At 43.3% G+C, this 23,254-nt stretch overlaps 1 protein-coding gene across 1 annotated transcript; it reads right to left on the bottom strand.

The window, feature by feature from the left end:
* Positions 1-7,207: 7,207 nt before the first annotated feature.
* LOC138910471 (uncharacterized) lies at positions 7,208-7,855 on the bottom strand. Its single transcript, XM_070201713.1, has one exon. It carries the CDS (start codon positions 7,853-7,855, stop codon positions 7,208-7,210), a length of 648 nt encoding a protein of 215 aa, XP_070057814.1.
* Between the last annotated feature and the right edge of the window lie 15,399 nt (positions 7,856-23,254).

Raw genomic sequence — 23,254 nt, 5'->3', positions numbered from 1 at the left:
ATCAGAGTGTGGTAAATCAACTTGCCGGTGGAAATTTCATGACAACACCTTATGCAGAAGCTTGTGAGAATTTAGATGAAATGGCGGACACTTCATCGGCATGGCAAAGTAGGGTAAATGTTCCTCAAGGTGATCCGAATGTGATTCACCTACATAAATAATTACATGACCATGGGCAAGCCATAGCCGAGTTGACAACCACCATGAACCAATTGGCAAAGGCTCAACTTCAACAAGTACAAAACCCGAGACAAGTCAATAATATGGAGGGAGTCAATATGATGGTAAACAAGAGGAGAATGAGAAGTCCACAAGAGCAACAAAGAGTGGACAGTCTTGTGCAAGATAATAGTGGATTTGATCAAGGTGATTCTTACAATGATCAAGAGGAAGAGGTCCAATATGTGAACAACTTTCAAGGGCAAAGAAACAACTTCCAAGGCCCTAGTCAACAATAATGGATACCTTCAAATAATCAAGGCAATTGGAATTCTAACAACCAAGGTAATTGGAATAGTGGAAACTGTCACGCCCCAACCTAGGGGAGAGCGATCGGCGCTTAACCGAGTGAACCCGGTCAAGCAAGCCTATTAAACCTTTCCTACCCGACTCATTCATAATCTAATAAGGTATTGCATCACCATTTGTAAAACGGGGGGGATCAGTTATATAAATATATAAACGTTGCTAGTTTATTTCTTCTTATATACATTATGCCATAGTTGAGTTCCAAAAATACAACTCGATCCAACGACCACCCCAACATACATACATAACCCACATAAACGTTTACGGAGCCTCTAAGAGTACAAAAGAGCAACATGACAATGCCGGCAACAAGTCCCCGGCTATACCTCAAAATATGAAAACTTATACAAAAGAAGGACTACATGACCCCTGGGAAAAATAGGGCTCACCAAGACTGCTGTGAGGAGAGAAGGAGAGCACCACCTATCTGCGATCGGCACTATCTACGATGGAACCACCTACATCCATTCAAAGATGTAGCGCCCCCGGTAAAAGGGACATTAGTACTGTCGAATAGTACTAGTATATAAGGCAAACACCAATCTTAGCAGAATGAACAGTGAAACAAGGAGAAGGCAGTCATAATAATCAATAAGGGTTTCATACAAATACAAAGAAAACGCCAAGTAAGGGTCACATAGTTTCCAATTCAATCTTTCCATCTTTCTAGATTAATAATCTTTAGTGCCAAAGCCACAACTCACAATGCCACCGTGTTTTTACACGGAGTCCGGTCTCGGCCCGACCGGCTAAGCCATCTCAAGTGAGACATATCTATATCCACAACGTAATTCAATAATCCCAATACAAATGCCACCATGTGTACAGCATGGAATCCGATCTCGGCCCGATCGGCTAAGCCATCTCACTTGAGACATAACCTATTCCAACTGCCCACTCAATTCACATCTCTTTCCCATCTTTCATTACATGGCACAAACAACCTCATTTATTAAATAGTTCTTGACACTTGGGCACATTTTACAATTCAAGTCTTTCCCTTTTTATTCGTTCAAATAACGTCATCATTCATGTCGATAAGCACCATCACATAAGGCAATGCACACATAAGGGAAAGAGCTTGGAAAAATCATAGTTACGTTCTCAAATAGCATGATGGCATGGTAAATATCTAAAACAATTAGGGAACATGAATCTTTCAACCCAACGCACTAAGGCAAATAATTCTAGTAAGATCAAGTTGGAACTTACACCAATTATTCGGACACCAGGAGTTCGATTCTAGGAAGAAAAGAGTTAGACATACATACCTCAATTGCGCTTCTTTAGACTCTACAATTTTGCGAAACCTTTAGCAACCTCAATCTATTTTAGCAATATACAAATTGAACCCAAAATTAGGAAAATGTTCATAGTTCTAGTTCACTCTTTATTTTTCCCACACTCTTTATCACATGCATGCAAGATGAACCACTCTCATACCCATGAAGTATTGCCCTAGTACCCCATTATAGCTATGTTTGAAATTAAGAGTTGGGGTGATGAAATCTTACCTTTTTGGATGAAGAATTTGGTGCTCTACTTGAGTATTTTCAAGCCTTGAGTGATGGTTGAAGATCAATTGATGAAAATTAGGCCCTCCCTCTAGAACCCTCTCTCTCTCACACTAGAAATATGAGAAATGAGCTTCAAAATGGACTAAATGGGTGTTTTAACAGAATGGGGGTCGGGTTTTAAATTAAGAAAAATGGTACCCTGATACAGGTCTGCGGCCGCATATGCGACCGCATAATGGTTATGTGGTCCGCAAAGTGACCGCAGAAATGACCCTCAGGGGCCTGGACTTACGGCCCAGGTATGCGACCAGTATGCGGTCTGCATACTCGTTCTGCGGTCGCATAATGCACCGCAGAACTCCCTCCGCAAAAACTCAAGAGGGATTACGCGATCGAGATGCGGTCTGCATATCGATTATGCGGTCGCATAATCGACCGTAAAACTGACCTCAAGTTGGCCAAACTTACTGCTTTACTCTGCGGCCATTATGCGGTCCGCAGAGTGATTATGCGGCCACATAATGGGCCGCAGAAATGCGTTCTTCTGCGAAACATTTTCCTCTCAGTTCGTAGGGTACTGTTCAATCCAAAAAGTCCGAACCACGTAGTAACGCAAGAATCTATCTTGGCACCACGAAATCTTGAGTATTTTGGTTAAAACTTTTACGGGTCCTTACATCCTCCCCCACTTAAAATCATTCGTCCTCAAATGAAGATCAAGGTTCACTTAACACAGTTTCAGTTATGCCACATACCATCGGCCCCAAAATTGCCTAACTTCCTGAAAATTTCGTCAGAGTTTCCTTTGTATTTAGGCCTATCCACCTGTCAGAGAATCCCCGAAGCACACCTTAGCAACATATATAGAATTAAATGACACAACAAAATGCAAAATAACACCAACCGAAGCCTCAAGGGGGACATATAGCTAGAAATGAGTGTCTTTATATTAGCCAAACAAGTGATACAAACTTTAGGGGAAACAACTTCATAGAACTATTACATGGCTATTCAAACAAATGAGGGTACTTTTCTTTCATTTCATTCTCGGCTTCCCAAGTAGCTTCTTCGACTTGTTGGTTTCACCATAACACCTTCACGGATACAATTTCTTTGTTTCTCAAATTTCGGACCTGCCTATCAAGAATAGCAACCCGAATTTCTTCATATGACAATACTTCACTGACGTCGATGGTCTCAACCGTCACAATAGCAGACGGATCTCCAAATACCTTCTTCAACATGGACACATGGAATACCGGGTGTACTAATGACATCTCAGGTGGTAGTTCAAGCTTGTACGCCACCTGCCATATCCTTTGAATGATTTTATACGGCCCGACATACCTCGGACTTAATTTCCCTTTCTTTCCAAATTGCATGATCCCCTTCATGGGAGATATCTTCAAGAACACCCAATCATCTTCTTTGAACTCTAAGTCTCTGCGACGAACATCCGAGTAGGATTTTTGACGACTCTGAGCAATTTTCAACCGCTCTTTTATGATCTTAACCTTTTCCACAGATTGATGCACAAGGTCTGGTCCTATTAGTTCAGCTTCTCCAGCCTCGAACCACCCAATCGGGGATCTACATCTTTTACCATACAAGGACTCAAATGGCGCCATCTGAATACTAGCATAGAAGCTGTTGTTATAAGCTAATTTTATGAGAGGCAAATGATCATCCTAGCTACCTTTGAAGTCAAGCACACACGCACGCACGCAACATGTCCTCTAGCATCTGAATAGTCCGCTCTGCTTGCCCGTCAGTTTGTGGATGGAAGGCCGTGCTAAGATTTACCTGCGTACCCAAACCTTGCTGAAATATCTTCCAGAAATTAGCTGTGAATTGGGCCCCTCGATCGAAAATGATGGAAACTGGAGTGCCATGAAGCCTGACTATTTTCTTGATATACAATTGAGCATATTGTTCCGCAGTGTTGGTGGATTTAACTGGCAAGAAGTGTGCTGATTTCGTGAGGTGATCCACGATCACCCAAATTGAGTCAAACTTACACGGAGTGTGTGGTAACCCTACCACAAAATCCATATTGATCATTTCCCATTTCCACATTGGAATTTCTATACTCTGTGCTAACCCACCGGGCCTTTGATGCTCGGCCTTCAGTTGTTGACAGTTTGAACATTTTACCACAAAGTCCACCACACTCCTCTTCATGTCATTCCACCAGTAAACTTCCTTGAGATCATGATACATTTTTGTAGAACCTGGGTGCATGGAATATCTAGAAGTATGAGCTTCTGCCATGATTCTTTCTTGAAGACCATCTACGGTTGGAACACATAGTCGTCCTTGGTACCGTAATGTACCATCATCCATGCCAAGAGAAAAAGCCGTAGTCTTATGTTTATGAATCCATTCCTTCAGCTGCACCAACACTGGATCATTGTATAGCTTCTCCTTGACCTCCGCCACAAGCGATGATTCCGCCCTATTCCGCACAATCACTCCCCCTTTACTAGAGTCCGTAAGACGAACTCCCAAACCGGCCAACTGGTGAACCTCTCGGGCCAAGGGCCTTTGACATGCGTCCAAGTGAGACAAACTACCCATAGATTTTTGACTAAGAGCATCCGCCACCACATTAGCTTTCCCCGGATGATACAAAATATTGATGTCATAATCTTTGAGCAACTCAAGCCACCTTCTCTGCCTTAAGTTCAATTCCTTCTGCTTTAAAATGTATTGAAGACTCTTGTGGTCCGTGAATACATCTACATGGACTCCATACAAATAATGACGCCAAAGTTTTAATGCAAAAACCACTGCCGCAAGCTCTAAATCATGAGTTGGATAGTTCTTTTCATGATTCAATAGTTTCCTTGAAGCATATGCTATTACCTTACCACGTTGCATTAATACGCACCCAAGACCGATCCTTGTAGCATCACAATACACCACAAACCCCTCGGTACCCTCTGGTAGGGTCAATACCGGCGCCAAAGTCAATCTTGATTTCAATTCATGGAAACTCCTTTCACAAGCATCGGACCAATGGAACTTAACCGCCTTCTGCGTCAATTTAGTCAATGGAGAGGCAAGAGTGGAGAACCCCTCCACGAACCTCCTATAATACCCAGCCAAACCCAAGAAACTGCGAATCTTTATTGGAGTAGTAGGTCTAGGCCAATCCTTCACCGCTGTAATCTTTTGAGGATCAACCTTAATTCCTTCTCCGGAGATGACATGACCCAGGAATGTGACAGATTCAAGCCAAAATTCACATTTTGAGAACTTTGCATACAATTGGTGTTGGTGAAGAGTTTGCAGAACTGCCCTGAGGTGATCGGCGTGATCCTCTCGACTTCGTGAATACACAAGGATGTCATCAATGAATACTATCACCAAGGAGTCGAGGAACGGCTTGAAGACTCGATTCATAAGATCCATGAAAGCTGCCAGGGCATTTGTTAGCCCGAAAGATATTACCAAAAATTCAAAGTGCCCATACCGGGTTCTAAAAGCTGTTTTCGGAATATCCTACTCCCTCACCTTCAATTGATGGTACCCGGACCGCAAACCAATTTTGGAGAAGAACTTAGCACCTTGTAATTGATCAAACAAATCATCTATTCTAGGCAATGGGTACTTATTTTTTATTGTGACTTTGTTGAGTTGCCGGTAATCAATACACATCCGCAGCGATCCATCTTTCTTTCTGACAAAGAGAACCGATGCGCCCCAAGGTGACACACTCGGTTGGATGAAAACTTTCTCTAGCAAATCCCTTAGTTGTTCCTTTAGCTCTTTTAATTTTGTCGGCGCCATTCTATAAGGTGGAATGGATATAGGCTGCGTGCCTGGCATCACATCAATTCCAAAATCAATCTCCCTATCTGGAGGAATTCTAGGGAGCTCATCCGAAAAGATATCGGTGAATTCATTCACAATTGGTATAGATTCAAGGGTAGGCACCTCAGCAGTGGTGTCCGTAACTCGGACCAAATGATAAATATACCCCTTCCTGATCATCTTTGTGGCATAACATTATTCCCCTCCCACTCAACTGCTGGCTCGTTAGGAAACTCAAGCCTCGTGATTCTGGCTCGGCAATCGAGTTTGGCAAAACATGAATAAAGCCAATCTATTCCCATTATTACATCAAAATCAATCATCCCTAGTTCAATAATATCGACCATGGTATCCCGACCACGCACCGTGACAACACAATCTCTATAAACTCGCGCGGTCGTAATAGATTCGCCAATTAGGGTAGATATAGAGAACGGCTCATGAAGCTGTTCTGGTTCTACCCCGAAGCTCGTAGCAACATAAGGAGTAACATAGGATAAAGAAGATTCGGGATCAACAAGGGCATACACATCATGAGATTGAACGGTCAATATACCTATGACGACATCTGAGGAAGCCTCTGCACTCTGTCGACCACACATAGCATAGAATCGGCTGGGTCCTCCCGAACTCTGTGCACCACCCCCAGCTGTACCACACCCTGCGATTGCTGAAGAGCCTCGAGCTGGAGGGTGTGCTGAAGATATGGCAGTTGTAGGACTGGATGACTGAGTTGTGCCCCTGCTTGTACCCTGACGGGATGCACGACACTCCCTCTGAATATGACCTCTCATTCCGCATCCGTAACATATTGGCATGTCCAGGTAGCAGACTCCCGAATGTATCCTCCCACACTTAGGGAATGGGGCCCTCTGCTGTTGCTGGAATCTCCCTCCTGATCGGCCCTGATGGTGGGACCCCCTGCTTCCCTAACCGGGCCTAAAGCCACTCCCCTACTGCTGACCGTGCCCTGATGGCGGGACACTAGCTGAAGACTGAGCATAAGACTGGGACGGCCCTGATGATCCTTCCCGAAAAGCTGATCTCCCACCTCCGAATGAATCCCCAAGGTTGCCCGCTGATCGGGCCCTACTACTACTTTCCCGTTCCATCCTGAGCTTTAACTTTCGGGCCTCTGTATCTTGGGCAAATGCCACCATCCTCCCATAGTTCATGTTAGAATTTAGAACAGTTGTGGTAGCCTCATTAATAATAAAAGGGCTAAGGCCCTGCATAAATCGACGCACTCTTGCCTCCATAGTAGGCATCATATGAACAGCATACTTCGACAGGCGCACGAACTACATGTAATACTCCCACACATTCCTACTACCCTGTTTAAGGGTCTAAAACTCCACAGCATGGTCTGCCTTAGTCTCGGCAGGCAAGAAATGGTCTATGAAGGCATCCGCGAACTCACTCCATCTCGCCGGAGGGCTCCCCTCCTCACGGGAATCTTCCCACATCTCAAACCAGGAATATGCCACACTTTTCAGACGATAAGAGGCCAACTCTACTCCCTCTGTCTCCGTAGCACGCATAACTCGGACAGTCTTATGCATCTCATCAATAAAATCCTGAGGGTCTTCCCCGGGATCAGTACCTGTGAACACTAGAGGGTCTAACTGACGGAACCTGTTTACCCTGGAACCAGAAGAATCCTCTTGCGAGCTAAATAAGGTGGGTGCAACATTTGACCTTTGGGCCTGAGAAGCTACTAATTGAGTCAGCATCTGAATAGCTCCCCTAAGATCCCCATCAGAAATACCGGGACCTGGAGCTGGGGTTGGAGGTGGAACAGGTATATCGGCGGGAGGGATTGTGGCATCCTCCGCGGGTGTAGTAACTGCGACAGTATGTTCTGGAATAGACGAATCAGGCAGTGTGATAGAAGGGGGATTATCCTCACCCGTATTATCAAGTAAGGGATCAACAACCACTCTTGGGGTGGTATTGGCTTCTTGGCCAATTCTCGCTCTCTTCTTAGGTACCATTTACTGAAAGTTAGAACAATGCACGAGTTAGGGGAAAACAACCTCACGTTTCGCTCTATCGCACGATATAGAACAACAATGAAGGGTATCCTTCTTAAATGTCCAAGTAGCCCCCTAATTATAGATGTGGTCGAGAACACACCGATAAGAAGGGCTCTACTAGACACGGCTCTGATACATCCTAGGACACTTTAAAACCTTAGGCTCTGATACCAAGTTTGTCACGCCCCAACCTCAGGGAGCGCGACTGGCGCTCAACCGAGTGAACCCGGTCAAGCAAGCCTATTAAACCTTTCCTACCCGACTCATTCATAATCCAAAAAGGGATCACATCACCATTTGTAAAACAGGGGGGATCAGTTATATAAATATAGAAACGTTGCTAGTTTATTTTTCCTTATATACATTATGCCATAATTGAGTTCCCAAAATACAACTCGATCCAACGACCACCCCAACATACATATATGACCCACATAAACGTCTATGGAGCCTCTAAGAGTACAAAAGAGCAACATGACAATGCCGGCAATAAGTCCCCGACTATACCTCAAAATATGAAAACTTATACAAAAGGACTACAAGACCCCTGGGATAAATGGGGCTCACCAAGACTGCTGTGAGGAGAGAAGGAGAGCACCACCTATCTATGATCAGCACTATCTGTGATGGCACCACCTACATCCATTCAAAGATGTAGCGCCCCCGGCAAAAGGGACATTAGTACTGTCGAATAGTACTAGTATATAAGGCAAACACCAATCTTAGCAGAATGAACAGTGAAACAAGGAGCAGTCAGTCATAATAATCAATAAGGGTTTCATACAAATACAAAGAAAACACCAAGTAAGGGTCACATAGTTTCCAATTCAATCTTTCCATCTTTCTAGATTAATAATCTTTAGTGCCAAAGCCACAACTCACAATGCCACCGTGTTTTTACACGGAGTCCGGTCTCGGCCCGACCGGCTAAGCCATCTCAAGTGAGACATATCCATATCCACAATGTAATTCAATAATCCCAATACAAATGCCACCATGTGTACAGCATGGCGTCCGATCTCGGCCCGATCGGCTAAGCCATCTCACTTGAGACATAACCTATTCCAACTGCCCACTCAATTCACATCTCTTTCCCATCTTTCATTACATGGCACAAACAACCTCATTTATTAAATAGTTCTTGATACTTGGGCACATTTTACAATTCAAGTCTTTCCCTTTTATTTGTTCAAATAACGTCTTCATATCTATAAGCACCATCACATAAGGCAATGCACACATAAGGGAAGGAGCTTGGAAAAATCATAGTTACGTTCTCAAATAGCATGATGGCATGGTAAATATCTAAAACAATTAAGGAACATGAATCTTTCAACCTAACACACTAAGGCAAACAATTCTAGTAAGATCAAGTCGGAACTTACACCAATTATTCGGACACCAGGAGTTCGATTCTAGGAAGAAAAGAGTTAACCATACATACCTCAATTGCGCTTCTTTAGACTCTACAATTATCCCGAACCTTTAGCAACCTCAATCTAATTTAGCAATATACAAATTGAACCCAAATTTATGAAAATGTTCATAGTTCTAGTTCACTCTTTATTTTTCCCACACTCTTTATCATATGCATGCAAGATGAACCACTCTCATACCCATGAAGTATTGCCCTAGTACCCCCATTATAGCTATGTTTGAAATTAAGAGCTGGGGTAATGAAATCTTACCTTTTTGGATGAAGAATTTGGTGCTCTACTTGAGTATTTCCAAGCCTTGAGTGATGGTTGAAGATCAATTGATGAAAATTAGGCCCTCCCTCTAGAACCCTCTCTCTCTCACACTAGAAATATGAGAAATGAGCTTCAAAATGGACTAAATGGGTGTTTTAACGGAATGGGGGTCGGGTTTTAAATTAAGAAAAATGGTGCCCCGACACAGGTCTGCGATCGCATATGCGACCGCATAATGGTTATACGGTCCGCAAAGTGACCGCAGAAATTGCCCTCAGGGGCCTGGACTTACGGCCCAGGTATGCGACCAGTGTGCGGTCCGCATACTCGTTCTGCGGTCGCATAATGCACCGCAGAACTCCCTCCGCAAAAAATCAAGAGGGATTATGCGATCGAGATGCAGTTCGCATATCGATTATGCGGTCGCATAATCGACCGCAAAACTAACCTCAAGTTGGCCAAACTTACTGCTTCACTATGTGGCCATTACGCGGTCCACAGTGTGATTATGCGGCCGCATAATGGGCCGCAAAAATGCGATCTTCTGCGAAATATTTTTCTCTCAGTCCGTAGGGTACTGTTCAATCCAAAAAGTCTGAATCGCATAGTAACGCAGGAATATATCTTGGCACCACGAAATCCCGAGTATTTTTGTTAAAATTTTTACGGGTCCTTACATCCTCCCCCACTTAAGATCATTCGTCCTCGAATGAAGATCAAGGTTCACTTAACACAGTTTCAGTTATGCCACATGCCATCAGCCCCAAATTTGCCTAACTTCCTAACTTCCTGAAAATTTTGCGAGAGTTTCCTTTGTATTTAGGCCTATCCACCCGTCAGAGAGCCCCCGTAGCACACCTTAGCAACATATATAGAATTAAATGACACAACAAAATGCAAAATAACACCAACCGAAGCCTCATGGGGGACATATAGCTAGAAAGGAGTATCTTTATAGTAGCCGAACAAGCGATACAAACTTTAGGGGAAACAACTTCATAGAACTATTACATGGCTATTCAAACAAATGAGGGTACTTTTCTTTCATTTCATTCTCGGCTTCACAAGTAGCTTCTTCGACTTGTTGGTTTCGCCAAAACACTTTCACGGATACAATTTCTTTGTTTCTTAACTTTCGGACCTGCCTATCAAGAATAGCAACCGGAATTTCTTCATATGACAATTCTTCACTAACCTCGATAGTCTCAACCAGCACAGTAGCGTACGGATCTCCAACTACCTTCTTCAATATGAACACGTGGAATACCGGGTGTACTAATGACATCTCAGGTGGTAGTTCAAGCTTGTACGCCACCTGACCTATCCTTTGAATGATTTTATATGGCCCGACATACCTCGGACTTAATTTCCCTTTCTTTCCAAACCACATGATCCCCTTCATGGGAGATATCTTCAAGAACACCCAATCATCTTCTTTGAACTCTAAGTCTCTGCGACGAACATCCGAGTAGGATTTTTGATGACTCTGAGCAGTTTTCAACCGCTCTTTTATGATCTTAACCTTTTCCATAGCTTGATGCACAAGGTCTGGTCCTATTAGTTCAGCTTCTCCAACCTCAAACCACCCAACCGACGATCTACATCTTTTACCAGACAAGGCCTCAAACAGCGCCATCTGAATACTAGCATGGAAGCTGTTGTTATAAGCAAATTCTATGAGCGGCAAATGATCATCCTAGCTACCTTTGATGTCAAGAACACACGCACGCAATATTTCCTCTAGCGTCTGAATAGTCCGCTCTGCTTTCCCGTCAGTTTGTGGATGGAAGGCCATGCTAAGATTTACCTGCGTACCCAAACCTTGCTGAAATTTTTTCCAGAAATTAGCTTCGAATTGGGCCCCTCGATCGGAAATGATAGAAACTGGAGTGCCATGAAGCCTGACTATTTTCTTGATATACAATTGAGCATATTGTTCCGCAATGTCGGTGGATTTAACTTGCAAGAAGTGTGTTGATTTCGTGAGTCGATCCACGATCACCCAAATTGAGTCAAACTTACACGGAGTGTGTGGTAACCCTACCACAAAATCCATATTGATCATTTCCCATTTCCACATTGGAATTTCTATACTCTGTGCTAACCCACCGGGCCTTTGATGCTCGGCCTTCACTTGTTGACAGTTTGAACATTTTGCCACAAAGTCCGCCACACTCCTCTTCATGTCATTCCACCAGTAAACTTCCTTGAGATCATGATACATTTTTGTAGAACCTGGGTGCACGGAATATCTAGAAGTATGAGCTTATGCCATGATTCTTTCCCGAAGACCATCTACGTTTGGAACACATAGTCATCCTTGGTACTGTAATGTACCATCATCCATGCCAAGAGAAAAAGCCGTAGTCTTATGTTTATGAATCCCTTCCTTCAGCTGCACCAACACTGGATCATTGTATTGCTTCTCCTTGACCTCCGTCACAAGCAATGATTTCGCCCTATTCCGCACAATTACTCCCCCTTCACTAGAGTCCGTAAGACGAACTCCCAAACCGGCCAACTGGTGAACCTCTCGGGCCAAGGGCCTTTGACATTCCTCCAAGTGAGACAAACTACCCATAGATTTCCGACTAAGAGCATCCGCCACCACATTAGCTTTCCCCGGATGATACAAAATATTGATGTCATAATCTTTGAGCAACTCAAGCCACTTTCTCTGCTTTAAGTTCAATTCCTTCTGCTTGAAAATGTATTGAAGACTCTTGTGGTCCGTGAATACATCTACATGGACTCCATACAAATAATGACTCCAAAGTTTTAATGCAAAAACCACTGCCGCAAGCTCTAAATCACGAGTTGGATAATTCTTTTCATGATTCTTAAGTTTCCTTGAAGAATATGCTATTACCTTACCACGTTGCATTAATACACACCCAAGACCGATCCTTTTAGCATCTCAATACACCACATACCCCTCGGTACCCTCTGGTAGGGTCAATACCGGCGCCGAAGTCAATCATGATTTCAATTCCTGGAAACTCCTTTCACAAGCATCGGACCACTGGAACTTAACCGCCTTCTGCGTCAATTTAGTCAATGGAGAGGCAAGAGTGGATAACCCCTCCACGAACCTCCTATAATACCCGGCCAAACCCAAAAAACTGCGAATCTCTGTTAGAGTAATAGGTCTAGGCCAATCCTTCACCACTGTAATGTTTTGAGGATCAACCTTAATTCCTTCTCCGGAGACGACATGACCCAGGAATGTGACAAATTCAAGCCAAAATTCACATTTCGAGAACTTTGCATACAATTGGTGTTGGTGAAGAGTTTGCAGAACTGCCCTGAGGTGATCGGCGTGATCCTCTCGACTTCGTGAATACACAAAGTAATCCATCTTTCCTTCTGACAAAGAGAACCGGTGTGCCCCAAGGTGACACACTCGGTTGGATGAAACCTTTCTCTAGCAAATCCCTTAGTTGTTCCTTTAGCTCTTTTAATTCTGTCGGCGCTATTCTATAAGGTGGAATGGATATAGGCTGCGTGCCTAGCATCACATCAATCCCAAAATCAATCTCCCTATCTGGAGGAATTCCAGGGAGCTCATCCGGAAAGACATCGGGGAATTCATTCACAATTGGTATAGATTCAAGGGTAGGCACCTCAGCAGTGGTGTCCGTAACTCGGACCAAATGATAAATATACCCCTTCCTGATCATCTTTGTGGCCTTAAAGTAAGAAATAAACCTTCCTTTTGGCATAACATTATTCCCCTCCCACTCAACAACTGGCTCGTTAGGAAACTCAAGCCTCATGATTCTGGCTCGACAATCGAGTTTGGCAAAACATTAATAAAGCCAATCCATTCCCATTATTACATCAAAATCAATCATCCCTAGTTCAATAAGATCAGCCATGGTATCCCGACCACGCACCGTGACAACACAATCTCTATAAACCCGTGCGGCCGTAATAGACTCGCCAATTGGGGTAGATACAGAGAACGGCTCATGAAGCTGTTCCGGTTCTACCCCGAAGCTCGTAGCAACATAAGGAGTAACATAGGACAAAGAAGATCTGGGATCAACAAGGGCATACACATCATGAGATTGAACTGTCAATATACCTATGACGACATCTGAGGAAGCCTCCGCACTCTGTCGACCACTCATAGCATAGAATCGGCTAGGTCCTCCCGAACTCTATGCACCACCCCTAGCTGTACCACGCCCTACGGTTGCTGAAGAGACTCGAGCTGGAGGGTGTGCTGAAGATGTGGCAGCTGTAGGACTGGATGGCTGAGTTATGCCCCTGCCTGCACCCTGACGGGATGCATGACACTCCCTCTGAATATGACCTCTCATTCCACATCCATAACATACTGGCATGTCCAGGTAGCAGACTCCCGAATGTATCCTCCCACACTTAGGGCATGGGGCCCTCTGTTGCTGCTAGAATCTCCCTCCTGGTGGGACCCCCTGCTTCCCTGACCGGGCCTAAAGCGACTCCTCTGCTGCTGATCGTGCCCTGATGGCGGGGCACTAGCTGAAGACTGAGCATAAGACTGAGACGACCCTGATGATCCTCCCAAAAATTTGATCTCCCACCTCCGAATGAATCCCTAAGGTTGCCCGCTGATCAGGCCCTACTACTACTTTCTAGTTCCATTCTGAGCTTTAACTTTGAAGCCTCCGTAGCTTGGGAAATTGCCACCATCCTTCCATAGTTCATGTTAGAATTTAGAGAAGTTGTGGCAGCCTCATTAATAACAAAATGGCTAAGGCCCTGCACAAATCGATGCACCCTTGCCTCCATAGTCGGCATCATATGAACAGCATACTTTGACAGGTGCACGAACTCCATGTGATACTCCCACACATTCCTACTACCCTATTTAAGGGTCTCAAACTCCACAGCACGGTCTGCCTTAGTCTCGGTAGGCAAGAAATGGTCTATGAAGGCATCTGCGAACTCACTCCATCTCGCCGGAGGGCTCCCCTCCTCATGGGAATCTTCCCATATCTCGAACCAGGAATATGCCACCCCTTTCAGACGATAAGAGGCCAACTCTACTCCCTCTATCTCCGTAGCACACATAACTTGGAGAGTCATATGCATCTCATCAATAAAATTCTGAGAGTCTATCCCGGGATCAGTACCTATGAACACTGGAGGGTCTAACTGACGGAACCTGTTTACCCTGGAACCAGAAGAATCCTCTTGCGAGCTAAATAAGGTGGGTGCAACATTTGACCTCTGGGCCTGAGAAGCTACTAATTGAGTCAGCATCTGAATAGCTCCCCTAAGATCCCCATCAGAAATACCGGGACCTGGAGCTGGGGCTGGAGGTGGAACATATATATCGGTGGGAGGGATTGTGGCATCCTCCGTGAGTGTAGGAACTGCGGCAGTATGTTCTGGAATAGACGAATCAGGCAGTGTGATAGAAGGGGGATTATCCTCACCCGCATTATCAAGTAAGGGATCAACAACCACTCTTGGGGTGGTATTGGCTTCTTGGCCAATTCTCGCTCTCTTCTTATGTGCCATTTACTGAAAGTTAGAACAATGCATGAGTTAGGGGAAAACAACCTCACGTTCCGCTCTATCGCACAATATAGAACAACAATGAAGGGTATCATTCTTAAATGTCCAAGTAGCCCCCTAATTATAGATGTGGTCGACAACACACCGATAAGAAGGGCTCTACTAGACACGGCTCCGAGACATCCTAGGACACTTTAAAACCTTAGGCTCTGATACCAAGTTTGTCACACCGCAACCTCGGGGAGCGCGACCGGTACTCAACCGAGTGAACCCAGTCAAGCAAGCCTATTAAACCTTTCCTACCCGACTCATTCATAATCCAAAAAGGGATCGCATCACCATTTGTAAAACAGGGGGGATCAGTTATATAAATATATAAACATTGCTAGTTTATTTTTCCTTATATACATTATGCCATAGTTAAGTTCCAAAAATACAACTCGATATAACAACCACCCCAACATACATACATGACCCACATAAACGTCTACGGAGCCTCTAAGAGTAAAAAAGAGCAATATGACAATGCTAGCAACAAGTCCCCGGCTATACCTAAAAATATGAAAACATATACAAAAGAAGGACTATATGACCCCTGGTAGAAATAGGGCTCACCAAGACTGCTGTGAGGAGAGAAGGAGAGCACCACCTATCTGCGATCAGCACTATCTGCAATAGAACCGCCTACATCCATTCAAAGATATAGCACCCCGACAAAAGGGACGTTAGTACTGTCGAATAGTACTAGTATGTAAGGCAAACACCAATCTTAGCAGAATGAATAGTGAAACAAGGAGAATGCAGTCATAATAATCAATAAGGGTTTCATAGAAATACAAAGAAAACACCAAGGGTCACATAGTTTCCAATACAATCATTCCAACTTTTTAGATTAATAATCTTTAGTGCCAAAATCACAACTCACAATGCCACCGTGTTTTTACACGGAGTCCGATATCGGCCCGACCAGCTAAGCCATCTCAAGTGATATATATCCATATCCACAATGTAATTCAATAATCCCAATACAAATGCCACCATGTGTACAGCATGGCATCCGATCTCGGCCCGATCGGCTAAGCCATCTCACTTAAGACATAACCTATTTCAACTGCCCACTCAATTCACATCTCTTTCCCATCTTTCATTACATGGCACAAACAGCCTCATTTATTAAATAGTTCTTGACACTTGGGCACATTTTACAATTCAAGTCTTTCCCTTTTTATTCGTTCAAATAACGTCATCATTCATATCGATAGGCACCATCACATAAGGCATTGCAAACATAAGGGAAGGAGCTTGGAAAAATCATAGTTACATTCTCAAATAGCATGATGGCATGGTAAATATCTAAAATAATTAGGGAACATAAATCTTTCAACCCAACACACTAAGGCAAACAATTCTAGTAAGATCAAGTCGAAACTTACACCAATTATTCGGATACCAGGAGTTCGATTCTAGGAAGAAAAGAGTTAGCCATACATACCTCAATTGCACTTCTTTAGACTCTACAATTATCCGGAACCTTTACCAACCTCAATCTAATTTAGCAATATACAAATTGAACCCAAAATTAGGAAAATGTTCATAGTTCTAGTTCACTCTTTATTTTTCCCACACTCTTTATTACATGCATGCAAGATGAACCACTCTCATACCCATGAAGTATTGCCCTAGTACCCCATTATATCTATGTTTGAAATTAAGAGCTGGGGTGATGAAATCTTACCTTTTTGGATGAAGAATTTGGTGCTCTACTTGAGTATTTCCAAGCCTTGAGTGATGGTTGAAGATCAATTGATGAAAATTAGGCCCTCCGTCTAGAACCCTCTCTCTCTCACACTAGAAATATGAGAAATGAGCTTCTTAATGGGTGTTTTAACGGAATGGGGGTCGGGTTTTAAATTAAGAAAAATGATGCCCCGACACAAGTCTGCGGTCGCATATGCGACCGCATAATGGTTATGCGGTCCGCAAAGTGACCACAGAAATGGCCCTCAGGGGCCTGGACTTACGGCCCAGGTATGCGACCAGTACGCGGTCCACATACTCGTTCTGCGGTCGCATAATGCATCGCAGAACTCCCTTCGCAAAAACTCAAGAGGGATTATGCGATCGAGATGCGGTCCGCATATCCATTATGCGGTCGCATAATCGACCGCAAAATTGACCTCAAGTTGGCCAAACTTACTGCTTCACTCTGCGGCCATTATGCGATCCACAGAGTGATTATGCGGCTGCATAATGCGTCGCAGAAATGCGTTCTTCTGCGAAACATTTTCCTCTCAGTCCGTAGGGTACTATTCAATCCAAAAAGTCTGAACCGCGTAGTAACGCAGGAATCTATCTTGGCCCTACAAAATCCCGAGTATTTTGGTTAAAATATTTACGGGTCCTTACATCCTCCCCCACTTAAGATCATTCGTCCTCGAATGAAGATCAAGGTTCACTTAACACAGTTTCAGTTATGCCACATACCATCAGCCCCAAATTTGCCTTACTTCCTAAATTCCTAAAATGCAGGAATCTATCTTGGCACCACGAAATCCCGAGTATTTTGGTTAAAATTTTTACGGGTCCTTACAGAAACAATCAAGGCAATTGGAGTGGAAGCAATAACCAAGGGAATTGACAAAACAATAACAATCAAGGCAATTGGGGAGGCAATAACCAAGGTGGGTGGAACAACAACCAAGGAAATCGGGGGTCGGGTTTTCAAAGGCCCCCGATGAATCAATAACCGAGCAATTGATCTCGTCCAAGTTCACACCTCAATTCAAGGTTATGAAACGGTCGATTGCAATAGTAATACCTAACATGGAGTCGGGGTCGAATTCCACAGGGAGCTATACGTGGGATTTAGGAGTATAAATTACAGTGTATGAGTATGAACTATCTCAAATTACACTTCCACAAATTGATGCTTGTTCTATGTCTATTCCAATTTAAGATTGCAAGATTAAGTAATAAAACTAAGAAATAGTTTTTGTTGTTATTTTTCAAATACTGTAAAAGGCCTAGGGCTATAACCTTCACCTAGGTATTTGCCTAACGGGTTGTAAACTTTACAACTTGTTTTATTGGTCGAGGGTGTATTATAGCTGTCAACACTTGAATACCCACTAAATACCTCTCGGTCAGAGAGTGACTTTGCCTAATTTGGCTTTCTCAAGTTCAAATGGGTGTTGAACAAAATGCTTGATACAAAGCTCAAGTTGGGTTTTACTATCTCTAGATTCTACCCTTTAATTGGGACTATCAATCTCTTGATTCACCCCAATTTCTTGTTAGCCAAATTTTCCTAGACTAAGTCTCTCTTTCTCAAATAGAGACCAAGTCAAATAAGCATGAACTAACATTTGCAACCATTAATTCTACAACTAAGAGCACGAACAAGGCTAAATAATAAATACCTAACCATAAACAAGCAATAAATCAAACACCCATTAAGTTTACACTCTAGGGTTGGGTCACAACCTTAGTGAAAATCTAGCTACTCATGCTTAAGACGGAAGAAATAGAAGAAGAAATGATAATTAAACTTATATTGATAATTAAAATAAAGAAATCTATGTTTAAAAAGCTCAAAATGGCAAAACCTACTAAAGAGAGTAAAGTAAAACGGCTACTGTAGCTACTGATGTCAAAAACTTGACCTAAAAAGTTAAACTCTTCTATTTATATAGAGCTATAATTTTCGGACAAAAATGCCCTTTCGAAGGTTCTGCGGCCGCACAATTCCATGTGCGGTCCCCACTTTGCTTCAACCTGACAGGAATGGAATCTTGTGGGCGCACAATTATGAACTACAGTCGCATCTCTCTCTTTCTACGGTCCGCACATTTCTGAGTGCGGCCGCACATGGCTCTTCTGTGGACCGCACAAATGCAACTGCGGCCGCGTAGCTTATCTTTTGCGACCGCACAATAAATGTGCGGTCTGCACTTCGGTTGAACTTGATATGCAGGTTCTCTGAATATTTGCTCTTGACTAGCTTCTATGGCCGCACATTTCTTGTGCAGACTGCACTTCTCACAGATCTCTGATAAGTTCTTCTGCATAATCTACGGCCGCAGATAATGTTCTGCGGTCCGCACTTTAAGCTTTTGTGTCTGTTTTTGTCCTTGAGTTCATATCACTTCATCTTGAGTTGGATTTCATCTTGGAGGCTCCTTTTCCAATATTCCTGTAATTAAGCATATTTCATTAGTTTTCGGGAACACAATTAAACGCTTTTGGACTAAAACAAAAGCTAAAAGGTGCTAATAAATAGTCAAAATCCCCACTTCTCAGCAACCCACCTCCTTATCCTTCTCATGGTCCTAGTTCCTCCAATAATGAAATGAGTCGTATTGAGAACATGTTCAAGCAAATGATGGAGAAGAATGCCGATTCCAATGCCCAACTTGCTTCACACAACACGTCAATACGAAACTTAGAAGTGCAAGTGGGTCAAATCTCTCAAGCTTTAAATTCTTGTACTAAGGGGGCACTACCAAGTGATATGGTGGTGAACCCGAAGGGTGGGAACAATACAGGGCATGCCATGGTCGTCACTACAAGAAGTGGAAGAGGTGGGAATGCACCTACCTCAAGTCAAAGGCAACTTATGGATGATGAGCAACTTGTAGAGGGAGAGAAGATTCCAAACAATGTTGTGCACGCAAATAGGGAAGTGCAGACTGATATTGATGACATGGTGGAAGAGACTCAAGAGGATGTGAAACCATCTAGGGATCATGTGATTGACATACCGGAACCGGTGGTGAAAAAATCTAAGGCACCATTGCCTAAGCCACCTCCTCCCTATCCTCAAAGGCTTGCCAAGAAAAACGGCGAGAATCAATTCAAAAAGTTCATTGATATGATGAAGAGTCTCTCGATAAATGTGCCTTTAGTTGAAGCTTTGGAGCAAATGCCCATGCAAAATTTATGAAGGACTTGGTGATAAAGAAGCGGTCGATGTATTTTGAAACTATCAAAGTCACGCACCAAGTGAGTGCAATCGTGCATTCGATGGCTCATAAGTTGGAAGATCTCGGTGCTTTCACAATCCCTTGTATCATTGGAAATGTCGAGTTTGCAAAAGCTCTTTGTGATCTTGGGGCGAGTATCAATTTGATGCCCTATTCGGTTTTCAAGACATTGGGAATTGGACAACCAAGACCCACATCTATGAGATTACAAATGGCCAATCGTACAATGTAAAGACCGTTGGGGGTGATTGAGGATGTATTGGTTCGAGTTGACAAGTTCATTCTCCCGGTGGATTTTGTTATTCTTGATTGTGAAGTAGACTATGAGGTCCCGATTATTCTTGGTAGACCTTTCCTTGCTACGGGGAAGGCTCTTGTTGATGTGGAAGCCAGTGACCTCACTTTCCGGGTGGGTGATGAAAAGGTAGTGTTCCGCGTGTGCAAATCTATTAGGCAACCGAATAGCAATGAAGTATGTTCGTTTGTGGACTTGGTGACCGATGTGATTATTGATGATACAAATGCCATGATTAATGTGGGTGACATGTTGGAGGCTGCCTTGCTAAATTTTGATGATGACGAGATGGATGGCTTCATGGAATTGTTAATCTTTCCAAGGAATGGGGTCGTACAACTATGCACCCCAGAAGATTTCCTTGGATCTTAAGAATAGGAAAACTCCACCTACAAAGCATTCAATTGAAGAGCCTCTTATCTTGGAGTTGAAGGCATTGCCTCCATATCTCAGGTATGAATTCCTTGGCCCTTGTTCTACTTTACTAGTTATTATTTCCTCTTGTTTGACTAACGTGCAGGTTGACTCTACATTGGCGGTGCTCCACAAGAGGAAGAAAGCTATTGGGTGGACTTTGGCGGATATTCAGGGAATAAGCCCCACATTTTGCATGCACAAGATTAACTTGGAGGAAGATTCCAAGCCATCAATTGAACATCAAAAGAGACTCAATGAAGCCATGCAAGACGTGGTCAAAAAGGGGATTATCAAATGGTTGGATGCCGGGGTGGTCTACTTTATTTTCGACAGTTCGTGGACTTTTCCGGTGCAATGTGTCCCGAAGAAGGGGGCATAACTGTGGTCACCAATGATAAGAACAAGTTGATTCCAACTAGAACGGTGGCCGGGTGGAGAGTGTGTATGGACTATCAGAAGCTAAATAAAGTCACAAGGAAAGGCCATTTCCCACTACCCTTTATTGACCAAATGCTTGATAGGTTGGCCGGTCAGGCGTTCTATTGCTTTCTAGATGGATATTCGGGCTACAATCAAATCCTTATTGCCCCGAAAGATCAAGAGAAAACAACTTTCACTTGTCCCTATGGCACGTTCGCTTTCAAATGGATGCTATTTGGCTTGTGCAATGCACCAGCCACTTTTCAATGGTGTATGATGGCAATCTTTACGAATATGGTAGAGGACTACCTTGAAGTTTTCATGGATGACTTTTCGGTAGTCGGGAATTTCTTTGATGAATACTTGGCAAATTTGGATAAAGTATTGGCAAGGTGTGAAGAAACGAACTTGGTGTTGAATTGGGAGAAATGCCACTCCATGGTCATGGAGGTTATTGCCCTTGGCCACAAAATTTCAAAGAAGGGCATTGAGGTCGACAAGGCGAAAATAGAGGTGATTTCTAAACTTCCACCTCCAACATCTGTGAAAGGAGTGAGAAGTTTCTTACGTCACGCAGGGTTCTACCGACGATTCATAAAGGTTTTTTCCAAAGTGGTGAACCCCTTGTGCAAGCTTTTGGAGAAAGATGCCAAATTTCACTTCAATGATGATTGCATGCGAGCCTTTGAATTGCTCGAGTTCAAGTTGACAATAACTCATATCATCACCATTTCTAATTGGAGTATTCCTTTTGAGCTCATGTGTAATGCTAGTAATGTAGCGGTTGGAGAAGTTTTGGGGCAACGTATCAACAAGATTTTTCATCCGGTCTACTATGCTAGTAAGACCATGAATGATGCCTAAGTCAATTATACTGTTATCGAAAAATAGCTCATTGACATTGTGTTTGGTATTGAGAAGTTCTGCCCATACTTGATGGGTGAAAAAGTGATTGTCCATACGGATCATGCTGCACTTCATTATCTTATGAGTAAGAAAGATTCCAAAATTCCCAGGTGATGAGATGGGTGCTTTTGTTGCAAGAGTTTGATAGAGACATCCAAGATCAAAAAGGAAGTGAAAACCAAGTGGCGGACCACTTGTCTCGTTTGGAGGAGGAGGGAGGCCACATGATGGCCTTGAAATCAATGACTTCTTCCCCAATGAGAAACTCTTGGCTATTTCAATATAAGAGGTGCCATGGTTCGCAGATCTAGCAAATTTTCTTGTAAGTGGTATCATCTCAGATGAGTTCTCTTCAAACCAAATGAAGAAACTCAAACGGGACTGTCAAGACTATTATTGGGATAAACCGTACCTTTTCCGGATTTGTACGGATTGAGTGATTAGAAGATGTGTACCAGAGGAAGAACAATGTGAAATCCTTGGAGCTTGTCATTCTTCGTCGTATGGTGGCCACCATGGTGGAGCAAGAATGGAGGCTAAAGTGCTAAGTTGTGGTTTCTATTAGCCCACTCTCTACAAAGATGCAAGTGATATGGTAAAAAGATGTGATGAATGCCAACGGGCTAGTGGAATCTCGAAAAAGAATGAAATACCTCTCACTACAATTTTGGAGATTGATATCTTTGATGTGTAGGGTATTGACATCATGGGTCCCTTTTATGAGTTCTTGTGGAAACACCTACATCTTGGTTGTGGTTGATTATGTGTCTAAATGGGTTGCGGCCGTTGCTCTACCCAATAATGAAGCGAGAAGTGTGGTGGCATTTTTGAAGAAGAATATTTTCATAAGATTTGGTACTCCACAGGCTATCATAAGCGATGGGTGGTCGCATTTTTGCAACAAAGCTTTCGATACCTTACTCACCAAGTATGGTGTCACTCATAAAGTCACGACTCCCTATCATCCGCAAGCAAGCGGTCAAGTGGAAGTCTCCAACCGGGAGATAAAGAGTATTTTGTCCAAAATAGTGAATGCTAACCGGACGGATTGGTCAAAGAAGCTTGATGATGCACTATGGGCTTATCGAATTGCTTTCAAAACTCCTATCGAGATATCTCCATATCGGTTGGTGTTTGT

This window comes from Nicotiana tomentosiformis, chromosome 4 (assembly GCF_000390325.3).
Source record: "Nicotiana tomentosiformis chromosome 4, ASM39032v3, whole genome shotgun sequence".
Classification (NCBI taxonomy): Eukaryota; Viridiplantae; Streptophyta; class Magnoliopsida; order Solanales; family Solanaceae; genus Nicotiana; species Nicotiana tomentosiformis.
The sequence above is the reverse complement of the archived record's forward strand: the minus strand, read 5'-3'. Positions and strand labels throughout refer to the sequence as shown.